The sequence below is a fragment of the Hippichthys cyanospilos genome, chromosome 9 (assembly GCF_059441005.1).
Source record: "Hippichthys cyanospilos isolate Australia breed blue-spotted pipefish chromosome 9, RoL_Hcya_1.0, whole genome shotgun sequence".
Taxonomy (NCBI): domain Eukaryota; kingdom Metazoa; phylum Chordata; class Actinopteri; order Syngnathiformes; family Syngnathidae; genus Hippichthys; species Hippichthys cyanospilos.
This window is the reverse complement of record NC_142377.1, coordinates 8,905,129-8,926,425: the sequence shown is the minus strand read 5'-3', so window position 1 is coordinate 8,926,425 and position 21,297 is coordinate 8,905,129. Positions and strand designations below refer to the sequence as shown.

The following is a 21,297-nucleotide window of genomic DNA, read 5'->3' as shown; positions in this document are numbered from 1 at the left end:
AACATAATAAACAAGTGTAGCAAAAGTGCCTCGTGGGGGTGATTCTGGCAAGAAAGTGAAGAGCTTCTGTCACTTGCAGTGTTGTCGCTGCACTTTAAGTACCTTCATCCAGTCTCTCAGCATGGCTGCCATTGTGTAAAAGCCTAACAGGCATGGCAAAAGCATGGCGCTTCGGAAGCTGCCATGACGGCCGTACGGATATCGCGTGTCGGGACGACTAAAGCGAAAACAAAAGCAACAATTTGATTTTCGGTTTTTGATGGAGACGTGACATGCCTTCTTTCTTCTTCTTTGGCTTCATCTGTCGTCTTTGTCTTGTCCTTCTTGTAATTTTTCGGACTTTTTGCTTCTTCGCCTCTTTTCCTTCTGCCGCTTCTTTCTTTGTCCGCTTTTGTTTCATCTTCTGTTTCTTTGTCATCTTTTTTTGGTTTTTACTTCATCTACTTCTGCTAGAATCTGCAATCACAGCTTTGTCTGCTTCTGCTTCATCTATTTCTGCTGCTTCATCTTCTTTCTTCTTGTCTTTCTTCTTTCTGTATCTGTTTCTTTGTCTTCTTCTCATCTTCCTTCTCCCTTTTCTGCTTTTCAGTTTCTTCTTCTGCTTCTTCTTTCTTCATTTGATGATGCTTCATCTTCTGCTTTGTTGTCTTCTTTATTTTTCTTCTTTCTTTGCTTCATCTTTTTCTGCTGTTTCATCTTCTTTCTTCTTTTGCTTTTATTTCTTTCACTTTTTCTTCTTCTATTCTTTTCTGTTCCGTCCTCTTCTTGTCCTCCTCCTCCCTTTTCTCCCTTTCAGTTTCTTTCTTCTTCTTTCTTCATTTGATTCTGCTTCATCTTCTGCTTGGTCTTCCTAATCTTCTTTATTCCTCTGCTTCTGTGTCTTATTTTTTTATTCTGTTTCTACTTCATCATTCTTCATCTGCTTTTTCTGCTTTTTACATTTTCTGCTTCTTAATTTTACATTTCTTTGTCTTCTGCTTCATCTTTGTTTGCTGCTTCTTCATCTTTCTTCCTCTGGTTCTACTTCTTGTTCTACTGCTTCTTTTTTGCTTCTTCTTCATCGTTTTGTATCCTTTTGCTTATGCTTCATTTTTTCTGCTCTATTTTATCATCTGCTTCTTCTACTTAAGCCTTTTCTTTTACTGCTTCTTTGTCTTTCTACTTCTGCTTCTTTTTTTGCTAAAGTCATTATTATTATTATTATTATATATAAAATGGGTTATTTCCACTACAAAGACTCGTAACTTTCCATTTTGGCCTTAAAGAAACTGCTCATTGATTTAAATACATTTTCAGGTAAGAGATGTCTAAACAGACTAACCTTTTTTTGGGGTGGGCAGCATATTTTCAGTTGAACATGGTGTTTTGTAAACACCTCTTATTTTCTTCTCCGTGTTACTTGGTGCTTTTGGAAGGTAGAATGAATTCCATTTTTGTTGTATAGATAGTTTTCCTGTAAAAAAAAAAAAAAAAAATCCTTTTGAGAAGGAAAATGCTTTTGCTGAGGATCAATTTATTTTTCTATCAGTATAAAAAAAAGACAATTTACCCTCTTGGTCTCATACCTTCTATGTTGACTAGGACGTGGATAATATCATCCGGCTACCAGCAACCCAACATATATGGAGGAGATAGATTCAGTTGGTAAAATATTGCAGCACTAGATTGTCTCGATTGCTAAATAATGAGAATAATTTAAAAGTGGAGCTGTGCTTTAATATACTGTTGACTTTTTTTTTTTTTTCATCAAACCTTGAACAGATAAAATTAAATGCAGAATGTAGTCTGCATTTTAAAATGACAAGTCTGGGCTTTATTTGAAAAACAGTCTCTGGCTGACCAATGATGAAAACTGAAATGACAAACACCATTAGCTGAAACATTTCCATTTTTTGCAACAATGTTATTGTTTACCTTAGCGGCCATCCGCTAATATGGTCCCCCCCCTTGACGGAGCAGAGCCAAGAGGCCCTCGAGGGGGAACATTTTCAGCTGCCATTTAGACAATAAAAAACAAATGTCACAGCCCGACTTTGGTAGTCTTAACAGTACTTGGCTTTCCTTTTGCGCTCGACTGTGTAACCACTCTCTATTGTGAGGTGTCCACTTTTGTCTTTCTTGCCCCTGTCGTTATTTGTCTCTATCTCGCTATTGATCTGTGTCCGTGGCCTGGTGTTAGCTATGTGTAGATTGACTGATGGCTCTCTGTTGGCTGTGTTATTTAGGAGATTGGCAGGGATTTGCTGAACATGGGGAGCAGTGCTGTGGAAGTAGCTGTTGGTTTTCCGCTATAAAGGCTACAAATACCCCAATTGTAATCGATATCTCGGTCCGAAAGCTGATATCGTTCGTCATAGAGGTCCTTATGTTTTTTTTCTCTTTCTTGTTTCATGTAAGAGCTTGAATAAACTCCCCATTCTTCTTTGGCATTTTGATGAATATCGGCTCAAGCCTTTAAAAAAAATCCAATGGCTGATCGCAAATAAGTGTAAAATTGTATTCATTTCAAGAAACTGTTTACTCTTTCAGTTATCTTAAAAAAAGATTCAGCTGCCCCTGGGAACACTCTGCACTAAGGTTGTCACCTTAAAATATTTTTCAAATCGATAATTTTTATCAATTATTTTTCATTGATTAATCAGATAACATTTTATTTTTCAATAGTGTATTTACAAACCATTTCCCCCAATGTATTAGTTTTCTATACCAGTTATTGTCATTTATTCAGTATTAGTTATCAAAAAAACCAACAAAATGATTAAGCTTTTGTATTGAATTCAGTCACTGGTTTGTTTAGTCATTGCAAATGGCTGGAGCGGTTTTCCAATCACAGAAACATATTACAAATTAGAAGAACTGAAAATTGCAACTTTTTTGAAGACATTTTTAAGGAAAATAAATGACCTTATTCTGTTCACTTCCCCAGGCAGACTTACATTCCATACAATTGAGCAAATAATAAAGTAGACAAAATAGCATTAAAAACAGTAATATGGCAATCATTTGGACGCCTAATGATCAGTATCGGTCCAGAAAGAACAAAACAAAAACCCATTTGGTTCTGCATTGGGTTTGTTGTTTTCACCGTTGTGAGTTAATTTTGCATGATCAGTCTTAAAGGTAAATCCTGATCAAATATGACCAATCAGATGCCGCTGCCGTCTGTCTCTAGCAGCGCCATCCATTGAGAATACTATTATCGTGTTTTTGGCAGAGAGGTCAGCAGCCTTTCTTTGGCCGAAGAAATCGGACTTTATCAGATGCATAGGCTTTCTTTTCCCCAGCTGATGGAGGTAGATGGCAACCTCACTTAAATCCTAAAATCCTCACGTTTATGATATTTGCCCAGCATTATCTGTGCCTGTGGATGAATGGGAGCGCGGAACATGTGGAATGTAGAAGGTCATACGGCGTGATTTACACAGTGGAGAGCCCGAGAATCCCTGGGAAAATACTTGTGGTCTAGGATCAAACGGACACCAAGCAAGATGTTCATAACACTGACCTTTAGATATATGAATTTTACCTCTCCCTCTCAAATAGTGCACTATACGGATTAACGTCGATGTTTTTGAAATTCGGGAGGATAAATGTATTTTTTGTCAACTTGCCCTGCGTTTTAGAGTGCATCTAGATTAACTACGACATGAAATGTCTTTGTTATCTGAAATAAAGCTTCAATTCAAATGGCTTGAAGGAAGTGCAATGAGGATTTGTTCAAATACGTATTGGTGAAAAATGCATGAGATGTTACATGACATTTTGGCTTATCAAATATCAAAAGGCGTAACTTTAGCCAAACAAAACTTTGTGGTTTCATCACAATTATTTTTAACTTGATTACGTTTGGTGAAGTCTTTTTGATGCATTTATCAATTTCTATTATGCAAAAACAATGCATGATTGTCGATTTTATTCATAATGTAATAAATGTGTGATTAATATTTTAATGTTTTTGTAATTAACAGTATCTTATTATCTTGTTTCGAAGTAATAATCAGTGGTGGAAGTGCCAAAATTAATCATCTTCCCAAATCTCATGCAAATATCAGTATTTTGTTTCACTTTTATTTTGAAGTAAATCTCAGAAGCATGTCGCGTAACGGATGACTTGACGAATCAACAGCACTGTGTTGTCCTGAACTCAAGTTCATTTAATCAGCTAATTATTAGCTAATCAGCTAATTATGCTAATCTGGAATTCTTAAAAAATATTTGATGACGCTGACATTGTATTATATGTTGCCTGTTGCCAATGATTAGCAGAAAGTTCATTGTTAGCTGCTAGCAGAACTAGCAACAACGGGCGGCACTGGATGCTTGCAGTGTTAGCAGCTAGCAGCACAATTGCCCCAAACAGGCCGCCGAAAGCCGGAGGATATCCTTTAAAAGGCAGTTTAATGGACAGAAATGACTCATCTGACAGTTGCTGTTCCTACTGATCACTTTTTAACAAAACATGCAGTATTAGCACCCCGAAATGAATTACTGATTATTAAAAATGAAAAACTTTAATGCATTACTCGGTGGATTCACAACTGTTCGTTAAGCAAGCAAAAACATTTTTTTCCTTTTTTCATTTGATGGACTGGTCTGTCTTGGATGAAAGGAATTTAATTTAACTGTAGAATAAATCACATGTGACCTCTAGGTCCTTGGAGTTGACTTCCACCATTTTTTCTGCCTGCGTGGGGTTAAAAGCAAACTAGCACACATGATACGCATCCACGTGTTTGCTTTAAACTAAAAGACTAAAAATAAAGCAAGTAAAGTTCACTGCGTTGTTGTTGTTTTTACAGATGCCATATGTGATAGGCGCATGACATGTACCTGAACTTTGTGGAAGGCCTCAAGGTCACTTTCTGAGAAACTCTAGTAAACATATTTCCAGCCAAAGATTTGTGAACTCTGCAAAGGGCAGACAGATGAAGCCACTATTCTGCATTTCCCAAACTGCGAAACATCGCGCCGTTTTAATTCGTCCAATCATCCTGCGTAAACCGCAAAATGACTTACAGAAAGCTTAGTGGCATTCCTCCTTGTAATATAAATCCAGCAAAGAACGAAAGTAAATGCAGCACTAGTGGTTTGTTAAATATGAATTAATGAAATGCTGCTCCAGCACACTCTAGGTGGTGTTTTTTATTTATTTTTTTAATATATAAATATATATTTAAAAAAAAAAGAGCCCACTGTTAGCTTCGGAGGTGCATTTGGACTTCAAATCCTTTTAATTAGAAGTGAGATATTAGCATTTGGTTGGGCTTTATGTGGGGTGAGGGGATCGGGCAGCGACTGTGCCTTCATTAGCCAGCTTCTCTGTGTAATGAGTGCCGTCATTAGCTGATGGAGGGGATTTGCTCCAGCTTTACCTTGAAAGCCACATCTTTTAAATACTTGCAAGGAATAAGGCATTTTAATGGATTTCTTAATGAAGAGAGTAAAGATGCTACATCTTGTAGATTGGAGTGCGTTGCTGATAATGTCGCAGCTGGCTCTTTTGTTGAATTTTTTTTCTTTTTTTTTTTGTTTTTCTTTTTTTCAAGGAGGCATACATTTTGGAAAAGACAATATTATATATAATAGAGGTGTGCCCAAAAATAGAATCACAAAAGAATCACTTATTACGATTCGGAATCGAAATAAAATGTTCAGAAATGGATTTAACAGCATCATGTCATTTCAATGGAGTGGCAGTAATTTGCTTGTATTTTGTTTGTTTTGTTCTTTTAAGGAGTTCCTATTATTAAGATGCTAGCTAGCTAGTCATATGGTTATGGTGCATTAAAATGCAGTCGGACTTTCAAGTTCATACAAATGAAAAAAGATAATAGCCGTAATAAAAATAAAAATAATTGTTAATAATGTCATTTTATTGTTTATTAGCTTCACATCCTTGGTATAAACCTGCAAAAAAATGTTCACAAAATTAGAAAATTGCTCCTCAAATCAAGGCAACAGTATACAAAAGTGCTCTGCAAAAAAAAAAAAAAGCTTTGAATTACAATAAATGGTCCATCAAGGCTCTCGTCTTTCATTCTCATGATTCATGTCAATCAATAACAAAGAAAGAGGATGCATTTTTACATTTTAGAAAGGCAGCTTCCTTACAACTGAAAACTTAATAAATGTCCAAAAAACAAAACAAAAAAACCCCAGACATTTTAATGCCTCCATTTGTCCATATGTCTCACAAAGTTGACTGGATTATGACAATTCTTTGCTCAAAAATCATTCATCCAAAATCAATTCTGAATGGAATTGTTGGCCCAGAAATCAAAATCAAATAATAGATTTCTACCTTTTGTGGATAATAGTTCAAATGGGATATCTTTTTTTTGGGTGCAATTTCTTTGCAATTTGAAAGGAAGGAAGTGGTCTTTAAAGCTGCTTGAACTGAAAGCCTCCACGTGTTTCTGAAAGAACCCTCACAGGATAAAGCTGACGGCACAAATGTCGACAGTGAAGCGCATGCGGACTTTCAGCAGTTGTGACAGTCAGAGCTGTGGTGTTTTTTTTTTTTTTTTTTTTTTCTCTCCGTGATATGGAAGTCACTCTAAGCCTTTGGCACTGATTCCATTCTCCAAATCACGCATGAAGTGATTTGTATTTTATTGATGAGTTTTTGAAGTGGCAAGTGTAGGAAATTGGATCTTTGATCTCCTCGAGTTTGGGAAATGTATCCTGAGAGTGTTGAGCTCTCCAGGTAAAATATCCAGCTCTCACAAGCACATAGGCTGAGACAGACCTGTCATTTTTCCCCTCCGAGCACTTACGGGTGTTTGTTTAGCATGTTTCCACTGACCGTACCGAATAATTGGCGCTGTTCATTAACAAAACCGAGTATTTGTTTTGAACTTCAACCAATCACTTTGATATGCTAATTACAATGTAATTTAATTTGAGCCCTGTAATGATGACGCTGTTATTATGGACATAAATGATGCAGTTAAGCTGAGAGTAATCTCATTTGCATACTGTACATGCCAGTAAATTAAGCCCTTTCCTGTGTTGCTTCAGCTTTAATTTTCCACTCCTTTTCACACAGCATCCCTCAGCCCCCCGCGCCTAATAGCGGACTAGCTTGTTTGATGTCGACAGCTGCTTACCGCACTAAATCGAGTCACAATATGGAGTCCATAAAGTCTCCTAAGTGCTCTTTTAAGAAGTTCCTATTATTAAGATGCTAGCTTGCTGCTCATACTTTGTGCAGTCAGAAATGCGTGCTTTGTAGTAGCGCTGCAAGATACGCCCTCCGAAAAAAAATGGCGATTTTCTTTAATCATTCTGAATGATTACGATTCTCATGGAAGAAATAAACCAAACAAACATTAATATAATGGTTTGATTTATTAAAAAAAAAAAAAAACATAATGCTGACAACATAAGTTTTAACGTAAACTCGCTTAAATATTTAGTCCATTTTTTTGGGAATGACAGCAATTTGCTTTTATTTTGAAGTTGGCCTTTGTAGCCGTAGTTGCTTCAAACTAGCTTGACTTTTTCTCAAAACTACCACTTTTATTGCCATCATATCATCTATCTACGCACATCAACACGCCGCCATTAAAGCATCGTATTCAATCGCTGATTAAGGACGCCAAGAAACTGCCAGTCAATTACGTTTTCATTGTACGATACGGTCGGAGTCTCCAACGCCGGCGCTAGCTGCTAACTACGGGGTGCATTCAAATGCTGTCTGATATTTCAAACTCAGACAAAACAAAGGTCCATAATACGTTAATAACTATAAATTTCTAAATATTGTGGGCTTTTTTTAAGGTGTAAAAGCTAACGTATATTAAGAACAATGTACAGTAGGTGAAATCTGTTTTACTTTACTTAATTACAAGCAGTAAACTGTTAATTATTTGTCTATATTTATTTGATAGCTAAATTCTTTTTCATGACCAACTACAGTATTACCTTTAAAAACGTTTTATGACCCATTTATTTTTCCAATTTTAGCAGTAAAGCGGATGTTTTGTCAATAATTAATTTGACTTAATATTTTTTGCATACAATTAATACCCTTAAAAACACATTTTTCTGCTTGCTACCGACGGAATATGACATCACCTGTGTTCATGGCTCGGCTAACGACCAATCACGACTCACCTGTTGTTCATGTAACATTTATATGCTTTGATGTCATTTGAGGGTTTTTTTTTTTAAGTTTCCTCATTCAATCCCAAAGATGTGATTTCACATTTTTAAGAGTCCAGACATTCAATCCCAGGTATTTAGATATATATTTTTTTTAAATATTTTTGAGCTTTGAAAAAGAACACAGAGGCTGGGTGACACATATGTCAAAAAATATTGCTATTATGGCACCAAATTTGGCAAAAAATGTGGTGTAAGATATGAGCATTAAAATAACACAGCATTAGATTAGAAACGGGGCTGCTTTGCTCTTCCAGGGCTGAAATAACTTGTGAATAATGGAAAAATATAATCTTTTGTCTACCAGATAATCTATCTGGCAAACATCTAACCATTAATTCTACCCCTGAAACATGAGGGGAAAAAAGATAAAGGTAGTGGCCAAATCAAAGTCTATATGTATATCTATATGTATATCTATCTATATGTTGATTTCAGACGGTCCCTGAGGATGGAGGATGGACTTTTTTCCTGGTATCACAATCGCCCTTCACTGAGATTCCTCCAGCATTTTTAGATCGTAAAGCTTATTATTATTATTATTATTATTTTGCTGGACAATTTTCTGTTGCTCTCTAATTGGCCACATAAATCTAGTCAGTTGAGGGTGAGAAATGTTTCAGCGTCACACAGTGTAATCTTCACCCTTATTTACCAATTCATTAAGATTCATTGATGGCGGCTCGGTGAGAGGAAATGACAACATAAATCAGGCCTCCAACATAATGACCCTAATCAGTTGGGAATTGCACAAAATGTCATGATGAACTATGTCCTTGCGTTAGCGCCACTGTACATTGTCGTTTTGCTGCTTTACGAGTGGGACGCAAACGCCTGACAAGGGTTGTATTTAAAAGAAAACATAAAATGAGGGGGGAAAAAAAGACAAGAGTTGTTAAAACCTGACACCATTAAAAGGCAGAAATGCATGTCAGGTCTTTTGATACCTTGTCCTTCAGTCTACATCTGCCCTGACTTTCTCCCGATAAGCCCTCTTTGTGTGTGTATATATATGTGTGTATATATATATATATATATATATATATATATATATATATATATATATATATATATATATATATATATATATATATATATATATATATAGATGGTAGCATTGTTAGCACGTTAGCAAGAGGGCTGAACATAACACAGGAAGCACTTTGCATGACCGCAGACGAAACTGAAGTAAATTTTCTTTCTGAAAATTATCCAAAAGCAAAATCTTTTGCTCCTGTGGACTTGTAATTGATGCATAAATAACTGGAAATGTAAAATAAAAACGTACAGACAAAACCGCTCAAAACGGTGTCTGCACTCACCACCAACACACCAGCGCCATCCAAAGGCAAACAAATGAACTGCATTTCTACTGTCAACTGCTACAATTAATAGGATTAATCTAGGATTGTTTTAGGAACATATTTTTTCATTATTATTATTACATATTGTAATTTGAATTCCATGAATATTTTTGCACTAATGTAAATCCAATATTTATTACAGTATTTAATGCATTTTTATAATTTATTAGGGTTTAAAATGTTCCCATGTTCCCATGTACTGGCTGATACGCAAATATTCCTGACAAAATCAAGACGTTTCTCAAAAAATAGGCGATAACAGCGCTGCAGAGGCTCAGAATAAAAAAAAAAGAATTGAAAGATTAGGTTACACATTGTCAGAGGACATTAGTCCCAATAGACAATAGTTCTAATAATATTGCACGGGGACACAATATTAATTAGACAAGTTCGTTAAGGCTAACCTTGGTTTTCCCAAGAAAATATACTTGACATATTTCATCTGCGCAAGTTTGCATTCCCACGCCCTTGGGAAGACTCCTTATATGGCTTCATGTAAAGATGATTACAACTATGACACACTTGAATTCATCTTAAATCAATAAGTAGCTCCACAGATCCCAAAGGAAGCGTGTGGATTGAAGGTATGTTTTTTTTTTTTTTTTTTTTTTTGCTAATGGGGCTTTCCAGGTCTAATTGGCAAAATCAGCTTGAGGGAAGATCTGCATTTACTCAAGCATTGGCCTTTCGGTGAAAAAAAGAAAAAGAAAAATCACACCGGCTATTTCATGATGTGTGTCCTCTTGTTGCGGTGTTAATGAGCTTGAGCCACATGCAAGCGAGATTATCAAAGTCAAATGAAGGAGAGCGGCGAGAAAATGTATGGGGAACTGCTTGGAAAAGAGGCTTCAAATCCCAGAATTACCATTCCGTTCATGCGCAAGCAGATATAAACTCATTAGACTTTTCTATTTACTTACTCTCCATCCGCCCTAGTTGGACTAAAAATACCGTGGCCTGCCTTACTTTGCTACATTCTGTCATCGTCTGGCCACACAGGGCCTTTATGCTGACTTGTTGTCTTGTTCACAGACAAAGTGGGTTGGGTATTTATTTATTTATTTATTTTTAACTCGGGGCTGGGTAAAATGGCCCAAAAATAGCCTCCTCTTAATGTACCCTTTGGCTGCCGCGGCCAATCACGTCCACTTCCTGGTTTGACGGCTTCATTGCCGCTAAGTTAGCTACTGGGGCTAACTAGCGCGGCTAACGTGGCTAGCATTTTTATGCTCCTTTTACGGAGCGTTTCATATGATATCGCGCGAGGATTCTATTGCGCTAAAGCGCGGGTGAAGAAAGTGAACCCTCGTAGGCGTAAAATGACAAAATCCACATTGTACGTATAATTATTACACATAGAAAACTAATGACTGAGTTGATATAAACTACTAATATTTCAAAATATTGTGCATTTATATTTGATATTTTTTGATATTATTGTGCAAGGTAAATGTCGTATTATATGTTTTGTTTGAAAATAAAACAGATTATTTAATCGAGATAAATGGCTACCCAATGTCTATTTCAGACTATAAGATGCAGCTTTTTTCTCATGATTTGAGCCCTGCGTTTTTTATACCCTGCATAGTCCAGTATTCACTATATATTTTTTCAGCCTGTCTGGACGGTTACAGTTTTAATCGATTTGAATTAGAATGATAAACCCAACAAAGAAATATCTAAAGAAGGTATATTTTTTAAAAAATAGTTTTAAAGTTGTATGCAAAATGTTCTGACAAAAATAATATGTACTGATTTAAAACATGAAGCAGACATATGTGCAAATAGCTATTCATAGCTCGTGCATTACGTGTTTATTACTTGTACTGCACCACCAATTACGTTAGTCTTTTTCAAAATATGAGGGGCGTGTCAATTACATAAATCAATCATGTGATTTAGAAAAAAACGGCACAATGTCCCTTACCTTTTTTCTTCAGTTTAGATTATTTAGGATATTGGTGTTGATGTTTCAAATCAATTTACATTTATTGTTATTTGTTGGTTTAGTTGTTTTTCAGCAATAAAGGTTTCAATTGGTCGAACAAATTTCTGGTTTGAAAAAGGACTGACATTTTTTATTTCAGGCACTTTGATGCACTATAAACTATTTTATTCAGATTCAGAATAAGCTGTAACCTGTTTAAACCCCTCTAATAAGTAAAGTTAACATTTGCTGAAAGTTGATTTCACTTTTGACTTTTTAATTTGTTAATGGTAAGCGGTATAAAAGTTGAGGTGTCCTCATGCAATTTTTGGCAAAAATTATCTCATTTATAACTGCAAGTGAGGGGCACAAGTTCTCTTTTTCTTGGGGGGGTTGTAAAAATAATTGGGAAGCACGGCTTTACACCAAAATATCTTCTCTGTTTCGCACTTATTTTAACCTGCAAGCTTTTTAGTTTTTAACTATTATCGAGCATTATAAATGTTGCCAGCTTGCTGTGCAATGCATGTTTCATTTTTTTTTTTATCTTTTATTTATTTCTCTTTTTCCCCCATATTGTTTTGTTGTCAAGTATCAAACTCTGGAGTCATTTGACATTCAAGGATCTATTGTTTCTTTGAACCTGCTGTTGTTACTGAATAATTCAACAAAGTCAATGTTTAACATGTTTTTGCAAGCTGCGTTACGGGAGCCACTGTAAAATTCGGGAAAAAAAACGGTTTGCTTCCATAGGTTAACCCCGCATTGACCGTCTTTTTCTCCGTGAATGCTTTGCCGAGCAGGTGCGACACACCCTCGTATCGAGTCTTCCAAATGTCAGAAGAATGACTTCTTGTTTATCTTGACTTTGTGCCTGGCTGTTTATTCTAGTCAAAGCTGCATCTGCATCAACAATGATTCCCTAAAGATACGGCCCCGCATATCTGGACCTGTTTACACTCTGCCTGCCCTGAAAGTCTCAGAGGATATCAGATGATCATCCCACCTGGTTAATATTAAATGATGCTTGCAAGGAGAGGTGTTTGTTCATAAACAGCAAACCCGCTTCTCCTGTTTACTGTAGCCATAACAGCAATCACTTATTAAACACACCACTGCTTTGTGAGCGTGAGTGGTCTCCTCAGGCCCTTTTCCTCTATCTTTCATTTGACGCACAGAAATGAGACTCGCTGTGGTGAAGTCACCGTTCTTTTCAAAGAGTATGATTTGTGATGTCTGAATAGCTAGCAGTTTAATCTTGTTCTTGGAGAAGACCAGTTTATTCCCTTTTGGCAAGTTAGCTTTATATACACAAAAGGAAAAAAAAAATGGCTGGATGGATGATATGTGGCCGGCGGCGTTGAACGGCGTCATAAAGGGGGCGTGGCAGCCACGCATTGAGCGGTGCCGCTTCAGTAAACAAGACGTTTCACCACCTGCTTAGAAATATCCGTAAGATAAAACTCATATTTAATAAGAAATTAAATCATTAAATAAATATACTAAATGGAATTAACATGCGTGTATTTACCTGTGGAAAGTGTATAAACATCATCATCTAGGTCCTGATTAGGTGGACCCCCGGGTTACAGCGTCCCTGCCTTACATTGTTTTCAGCTTACGACGTAGATTGCGACATTTTTTCGTCCCCTCTTTACGGTATTTTTCCCGCTTTACGACAAAAACAACTGTCATGACCCTAGGGGGTTGACTGTATTTGTGTTGTTTTGTCTCCATCTGCAGGCGTTTTAAGGTAATTGCTCTTATTTTCTGGTCCCGTCAAACCGCTTGTGCTGCAACGCGTCTCCGAAGACGCTGGTCTGCTATTGGTCGGCTTCACTCGTTTCAAAATGGCGGAATGGTAAAGCTTTGTTCTATTGTGAGTGATTACAAAACCATATTTATAGTGCATTTTACTGCTTAATTCAAAGTTGAATGGGTTAGCCATGGGTCCCAAGATTGTTAGTGATGTAAAAGAGAGAAGTAAGAAGATGATTTATATGGAAACGAAGCTGGAGATACTCAAGAAATACCAAGAATGCTACAATCACTAAGGAATATGGCCAAAATAAACTCGCCACACAAAGGTAAATAAATCGTTTCTATATTTATGATGTTTTTTAATTGTATTCATATTATAGATACGTAGCACTACTATTTTGATACCAATTTTTAGTATGTAGATACAATTTTGATGTTTTTACCTGGGGTTTTGCATGCATTAGCGAATTAACATAGGTTTGGCTTGGCCGCTGTTCGGCAATTTCGCTTTACGAGCCCAACCGCGGAACGGATTAATCTCGTAAACCGGGGGCCCACTGTACTGGTTGGCTCTACTGCTCAAAAAAGAACACAGTCCACTCAAGGTAGGTTTGGCTTGCACAGCTGTGCTTTGACCCTTCTCCATGTTGTGTTTTTCCTTAATGCTCACGACAGACCATCTGCTACAATTCAGCCGGTTCTCACACAATCCCTGTTTACACAAGCACACAACAAGAGCACAATTCTTGAGTGAGATAAGGACACACAAAGGAGGGGACAAAGGGGAACGGTTCACTTCAGAGTTCTTCGGCTTCGGTTTGCTTGCCAGTCTAGACGACACACGACAATCTGTACTAAAGGTGCGACAACAGAATCGTTTTCAAGGCTTTGGGACAAGTTAGTGTTTTGCTGTATTTTGGCTTCATATTCTTGGGAAAAGACACAAGAGCTCCACCGACACACGATGCGCAATTTACGTTCGAAAAGATGGAAAAAGTGCTCTAAGAAAGCTCTTATGATTTGAGAAATGATCAATAATTGTCAGAGGACCTCTATGATTCAGCTGCAAAATATGCATGTCTTTTTGCAAAAGCAAGAATACTGTTGACTAAGAAAAACATTGCGGAGAAATATTCTCCCAAAATATTCAGTAGGGAATATTATTAAAATCATATAATACGTACTTGACTAAACTTGTATTTGAAATGCATTCGAGATGTTGAAATGAATCGATCAGTCGGCAAAACGTTGTCTTTTCACCTTTAAGCCTGTCGGCTCAGCTGGGAGAAAGAGCTGGCACAATTGTTTGCATGATACTCATCAGAAGTGACGTCAAATTGCCTTTTTCCACGTACAAAAAGCTCAAAGGTTAACTGCATAAACATCACTAGCCATAATTTCAACCTTGCAAGTCTGCTTTTTATGATCGTTCTGTATGCACATCGAATGTTTGTTTTTGGAGTCGGAAATCCTATGTTCTGCACTATACTGTATACTGTATCCTCTGGACACCCGACCTATAATTACTGATGCACAGCAATGCTTGTATGCATACGAGTTTAATGGGAACAATGGAAAAGCGCACAAAACGCATGGACAGTGGGTGTTCCTTGAGATGAGTGAATACATGTATACTTTAAAGAAAAATGCCAGGGCAATATATGGTGGTGTTTGCGTTTCTTATATTAATATTGCTATCATTGCCGCTTGGATTGCTACTTTATTGTTTTGATAAAGCACTTTCCCACGTTATTTGTTTATGTATTTATTTATACAAGTTTTAGGGCTAGCAATTATTTTGATAATGGACTGCCAATTCAATGAAGATATCAGTCGGATATCAGGCCCTCCAAAATATATCAGATTATCGGATTTCATTAGTATAAAACCAAAAATTCCAGTTTTGTAAATAGGACATTCCATTTCTACTGTTGCTTATTTTTTTTTAAAGTATCTCTTGATCTAGTCTTTTCTAGCATTTCATATTGAGAAAAACAAAACAAAACATCAGTCATAATTAAGAATGTACCGAAATGAAAATGTTTGGAATGAGAAATGCCTGGCCAAAAACCAAAATTAGAAACACCAAAAAAATAAATGAGAAAAGATTTTTTTGGCACAGGGCCTCACGACAACCAATGGACTTCAATGCAACATCTGTTTTCGGACGTAAAAGTTTGCTTTAAATGGTTTTAAAAGTGTTTTATTGGATGGTATCAGTATCCGAGTGTATTTAGGCTGCAGAATCGATATCATTTTATTATTATTATCATTGAAAGTGAAAAAGATAAACTGCACACCCATATATTTTAATAATCAATTTTTCAAATAGTTTGTCTATAATTTGGTTAAAAAACAAAAAAACCCATAAAATTCCTCATACTTTCGGCTAGAATATTGGTATCAAATTGGAATCGAAAAAGTTTAATCAGGAAACGCATATATTTAATCACGGATAAATCTGTAAATTATTTAATCTACGAATCAGCTGAAAAGTTTTCATTTCTAGTACTCTCGGCTAGAATATCAATATCGGAATCGAAAAAAAATGTTTCCGTAGCCCCGTTTATTTTTGACAACGAATCGGGTAAAAACAAATGATAATTTCCTTTCATTCATGAACAAAAGGACATCTTTTTAAATTGACATGGTCGATAATGCAAAACAAATTAAGATTCAGTTCCTATTTCCGGTCTGCAGCGAGTGACAAAAAAGGGCAAAAACTGCGATAATTTCTTACCTCTCACGGCTAATCTCAAACGGAATTGAGTTTAACGCGCACGTCTGTTTTTATTTAGCGGCTCGGGAGCGTGCAAACGGCCTGTAGATGGAGTTGTTAGTCGACGCCTGTTTAGAAAATCCCATTACGGAGGGAGTCATTGCCAGACTGGAGGGGTTAGCCGGGTCAACATCTGTCTAGGGAGGGAGCGGTCTCAGCCCGGAGAAGCCGGCCCGTAGGCCCGGCCCGGGCTGGGCAGACAGGCCTCCGAGTGCGTGTGCGGGGCTGTGACACACCAGTGAACCGGGACAGGCCACGGAGTCACATGACTCTCGTGGCAAAGTCGCGCTTTGTAGTCTGGAACCGCACTGTACCCGATTCACGTTGGCTTGTAAAGTTCCTGAAAACGCTGACCTCAATAGAAACGTGCTGTTTATTTTTCTTGAAATAACGCTACGTCGAGATTACTATCTCACCTTCGCTCGCCACATCTTCCCCGTGACAAGTTGTCAAGCTCAATTTCCTGTCTGTCAGTCTGAGTGTGTGTCCCGACGGTGTCGGTATCTTGTTTAGATCCGCGTCCCTCGAGACGCTCCGTCCGAGCCGCCGAGTTGATATTAACATACGCCGGCCCTCCCATTACGCGCCTTAAATGCAAGCCCATAAATCTGTATTTAGTTCCATTTTCTCTGCCTTTCATGATGAGGCCCCGGTGTTTTAAAGGCAATTATTCAGATTCAAATAAATAATTAATCAGGCAAGTGAATTTGCTTCTGGCTGACTTGGTCAGCTTCATTAACCTGGAATTGGGAGACTTGGTGACTTGCGACCACTGCGCAGTGGCTGTAAATCATTTTACTGATATAAAAAAAAAAAAGAATGAAATTGGTGCATCATCTATGCCAGCTGTTCACATTTTTCAATAATATACCCCTATGGAATATTTTTTCAACCAAGTACCCCTAAAAAGTACAAAGCATTAGATTTAAAAAAGTGGAAACAGTATGCATCTTGTTCCAATTACTTTGCTCATAATTTGAAAAGAAAACAATAGCTTCACAGCATTAAAACATTCTGAATTCGATTTTCTGATACTTACACAAAAAAGATGTTAAAATTAGGGCCTGACAGATTACCAATTACATCGGCCGATTATGGCCCGATTATGCCTATTATTGTAACCTTTTACCTTTTTTTTTTTTACAATTTACAGCTATAATATACAAGTACCACTGTTGTAATTTTTTCAGTACACATAAATCCATTCCATCAACTTGTATCCTTGAATTTATATAATGTTTATTGATGACCTAATTCTGAGGCCCTCCCATTCAAAACAAAACAAATCTTAATTTTTACAAGCAATGTTAAGAGTGCAAGAAAACTGTACAAATAATTTACCTAGATCTCATTACTTTACGTATGAAAAAATGCAATACATAGTGAAATAAATTAAACATAGATGTGTTAAAAATGGCAATGCATCTTGTTCACTGAAAATTTGTTTTTTTCATACATAACTATGTTTATTGTTGATCCCTTCTATTAGAAGGGAAAATTCACATATTAAAATGAATTGGGTGGAAATATAGCTATTTTAATTAAAAAAAAAAAAAAAAAAAAAAAAACTATTAATTTATAATCAGGATATCTTTTTTTTATTTGTGGGGAAGATGGCATTACATCGGCGTAAAAAACCCCATAGAACTTTAAAGTCCCTTAACCCTTGTGCTGTATTTAAACTTTACATCAAAGGCATTTCACATCAAAATTAAAACATTGAAATGAAACACTAGGGAGCTGAAATTTGACCCCAATGTTGGCAACAAGTCAAATTCCAGCATCCCACGGCCACTTAGTTATCACACCATCAGGAGTGCCATTCCTTGGCTGGAATACTGAAAGAATGACGTAGAAGAAAATGAGCCAAAAACGGTCAAAATACTACACAAGCGTCACGTCCCTTTCCGCACCCCCATTTGAGATCTCCCGATCGACGTGGCATTTGCGGTTGGTAGCTAAAATGCTGGAAAATAACCCAGTGGGGTCTTTCTATTCAATTTGAATCAGAACGACAACACCTCGCTGAGATATTTATATTCAAAACTGCATTTCGGTGTTAATTGAAGCCCCTTGGAGAATGGCGCTGTTTTCCCTCAAGCTTCCATTGGCCCTTTCTCTTCCAGCTCTTTTGGCACGCCTCACATAGTCGCTCGCCCTGGTTCCCATTAAAAGGCCATTGAGCGGCGGTTCTTCTGGGAGCCATGCGAGTAAATATATCCATTTCCATAGAACGTGTTTTGTTTTGGAGGGCCAGTGTTTTCTTGGGCTCCTCTGCATTAACTCAACTCAGGCCGGGTTCCTCTCCGATATGTCCCGTACCCCAAGGGCGACCGTATTTATACTTGACGATGGAGAACACAAACAAAACCCCGGTTTGACTCCATATTTTCCATACCAGCGCGGGAAGAACAAACAAGATACAGGCGAGCAAAAAGAGCAACAAGGAGATGTGCAATAAAAGTGAAATTCTAAAGGAAGGATATGACAGATGTTTATATTTTGTCCCGGAGTTGTAACACAACCTGATTGCTGTGTTTTAACAGCTGTTTGACCTTGTCTCTCGCTCCCTCGCCCTCCCCTGTCCCTGTTTTCTCTCCAGAAGGTTTTTAAGTCATGATGCAAGAATCTGGGACAGCGACAACAAGTAATGGAGCGTTTCATCAAAATGGCGGCGCCAGCACGGAAAGCGATTCCAAGAGCGCCACGCCGTCATCGGAAGTGACCGCGGCTGATCTGGCGCATCTCCATCAGCGGCAGGTAAAGTCGTCCCCGGGCATGGGACGAGGTCTCGTACGAGATCTCGCGAGAGTGGAACGCTGCATGGGCACGGGCCGACAACGATAACTGGGAATGAGCACTTAATCTAACGGTAGGCGTTTAAACGAGATGGAATACGATTGGCTGAGAGACTTGAACTTGAAAATAATTATTGGTAATCGCCGTTTTTGTTTTTTACCTTCTCGGCATGCATCGAGGAAAATTAGGAAGTCGTTTTCTTACCCTTTCGAATGTTTGCGTGTCTAAACCGATTTTGATGATGTAACCAACTTTTTGGAAATGATTGGATGAAACTAGCAATCGAACTCTTACAACATAAGTGCTCATTGTTAATCAAAAACATGTTCCTGTTATAAACAAACTTTCGGTATAATTTTTAAGGGTTACAAGTGATAACATTCAGTTATTATGAAGTTATATCACATCATTATTTGAAAGTTTTTTTGTTTTTGTTTTAACGTGCCTCACAGTGACATTTGTTTAAGTTCGATGATACGGTATCACGAGTGCTTGCAGAGTTGAATCAGTCTGGTACCTCTTTGAAAGTAATTAGGTGATAACGGTTTGCTTTTATGGCATGCATGAAGGATAATGGTGAAATCTTTGATTAGAGTTCTTGTTTAATGGAGAAAAAATACTCGCTTTTGATGCTGGCAGGCTAACAGTTGCCGTTTGTACTGATCACTTTTGAAAAAAAGCTTCATTTCTTAACCATTATCTCTGGTGAAATATTTGACTAAAATATCGGTTTATATTAATATAAATTAAAAAAGAAAAGTTGAATAAAAAGAAAAACATAAAAAATTGTTATTTGGTCTTACTTGGACTTCTCACCAAGCCAAAAAAAGTGTTTTTCTTTGCTTTTTATCTGAATATCAAAATACTCAAAAGCAGCAGCTCTAAAAGAAAAATACACACTAGATTGTTTACATTAGCACGGTAGCTTGTTAAAATGATGTCCTTGATAAAACGGAAAAAAAACAGAAAACCGGAAATTTCATATTTTAATCCTTTCCAGTATATTGCCAATTTTGCAAAAAATCTCGTCTCGCTTTCGTGAACTCAATCTCATGAGACAACTCGTCTCGTGGAATTTGTGTCTTATCCCACCCCTGGTGGTCCCCTTTCACACCTGCCTTCACGTTATTAAGATATGTCATCAGCAGGCCGGCGCCACCTCTTTAAGTGCCAATTAATATTTCATTCATTTTCAAAGCACATCCAGTACATAAACACATTACTATTATTATTTATGTATATTGAGGCGCTTTTTGAATATTTAAATAAGGGGAAGTGCTCTCAGTGTGTGATTGTGTTTGCTTGCAAATGTGTTTACCGTAGCACGCGGCATCTGAATCGGTAAAATATTTATAGTGATGTTCGGACATATTTTAAGAGTGTAGGTGCAAAAAGATTTGGTTGACAGTTGGGGGAAAAAAAAGAATATTACATTTACTGGAGTGACAGCGTTTTTTTTTTTTTTTGGGGGGGGGGGGGGGGGGGGGCATTGTAAACAAAGCTTACACTCAAGGGAAATGCCACGCGGCCACGCGTTAACCAATGAGGTGCGGAGTGGCGCTTCAGCGCGCTTGTCAGCCGAGCCCAAAACATCTTCTCTCATCTCAGTTTAGAAGCGGAAAGACAGGCTCTTTCTGTTGGTGTCAGTGTTATGCGTGGCAGACGACAGCGTGTTTAAGGAAACAACATTGAAAAGATCAGCGTGTCTTGCGCTATCTCGCTCTGGCCGACGGGGCGACCGGGGCTGTTGTCAGGAGCTGTTTGGTGACGATGCGCAGGCTCTGTGCAGCTGACTGTTGTCACAGCACATCCGTCAACTTTTGCTCACGGAGAGCAACCGTAATGTACAGCAGTGCTTCTCAACCTTTTTTTTTCTCCACATCCCCTCCTGTGAAATATTTTTGCAGCCCCCTAAACGGCTCAAAAATGGTTGAGCTGTGCTATCTGATTTATTACATTTTGAAGCTACGTTTGTGGTCACGGATGATATCGCACATCCGTATCAAATTACAAAATAAAGGCATGCAAAAAGGTAGGGTGCTTGATGTTCCAATTAATATGCTCTTTATTTGAAAAGTAAACTTTGGGGCCAGACCAATTCAATCGCCTGATTATGGCCCGACAAACATCGGCCAGGAAGGAGAAGTGGCTATGGAGCACATGTGTCAAACTCAAGGCCCGGGGGCCAGGTCCAGCCCTCCACATAATTTTCTGTCGCCCGCGAAATACTGATTTATTTGACTTCAAGTTTACGTCTAAAATGCTAAAATTGCAAGTTGTTTTCAACTTTTAAAAACTAGGGGTGAAAAAAAATAACACTTTTTGTAATAACCCAATCTGTATCTTGAACAGTTTTTACTGGCCTCTGATCTCAAAATGCCAGTAAGTGTATGACAAAGACTTACAATTTATTAGACTTCACAATCTATTTGGCCCTGACAGAAACTACAATTACAATGTGGCCCAGGACAGAAATGAGTTTGACACTCCTGCTATAGAGG

At 37.6% G+C, this 21,297-nt stretch overlaps 1 protein-coding gene across 6 annotated transcripts in view; it reads left to right on the top strand.

The window, feature by feature from the left end:
- Nucleotides 1-21,297, top strand: part of foxp1b (forkhead box P1b) — a 163,252-nt gene that overhangs the window by 36,696 nt on the left and 105,259 nt on the right. For 5 of the 6 annotated variants that reach the window (XR_015866611.1, XM_088423665.1, XM_088423660.1 and 2 more), the window contains exon 4: nt 18,600-18,757. Coding sequence is in view for 5 of the 6 variants with exons in the window: in XM_088423665.1 (XP_088279791.1) it covers nt 18,614-18,757 (144 nt within the window). In the remaining variant the exon portion in view is untranslated. The remainder of the gene's footprint in view (nt 1-18,599; nt 18,758-21,297) is intronic. The other variant, XM_088423659.1, reaches the window with a different exon arrangement.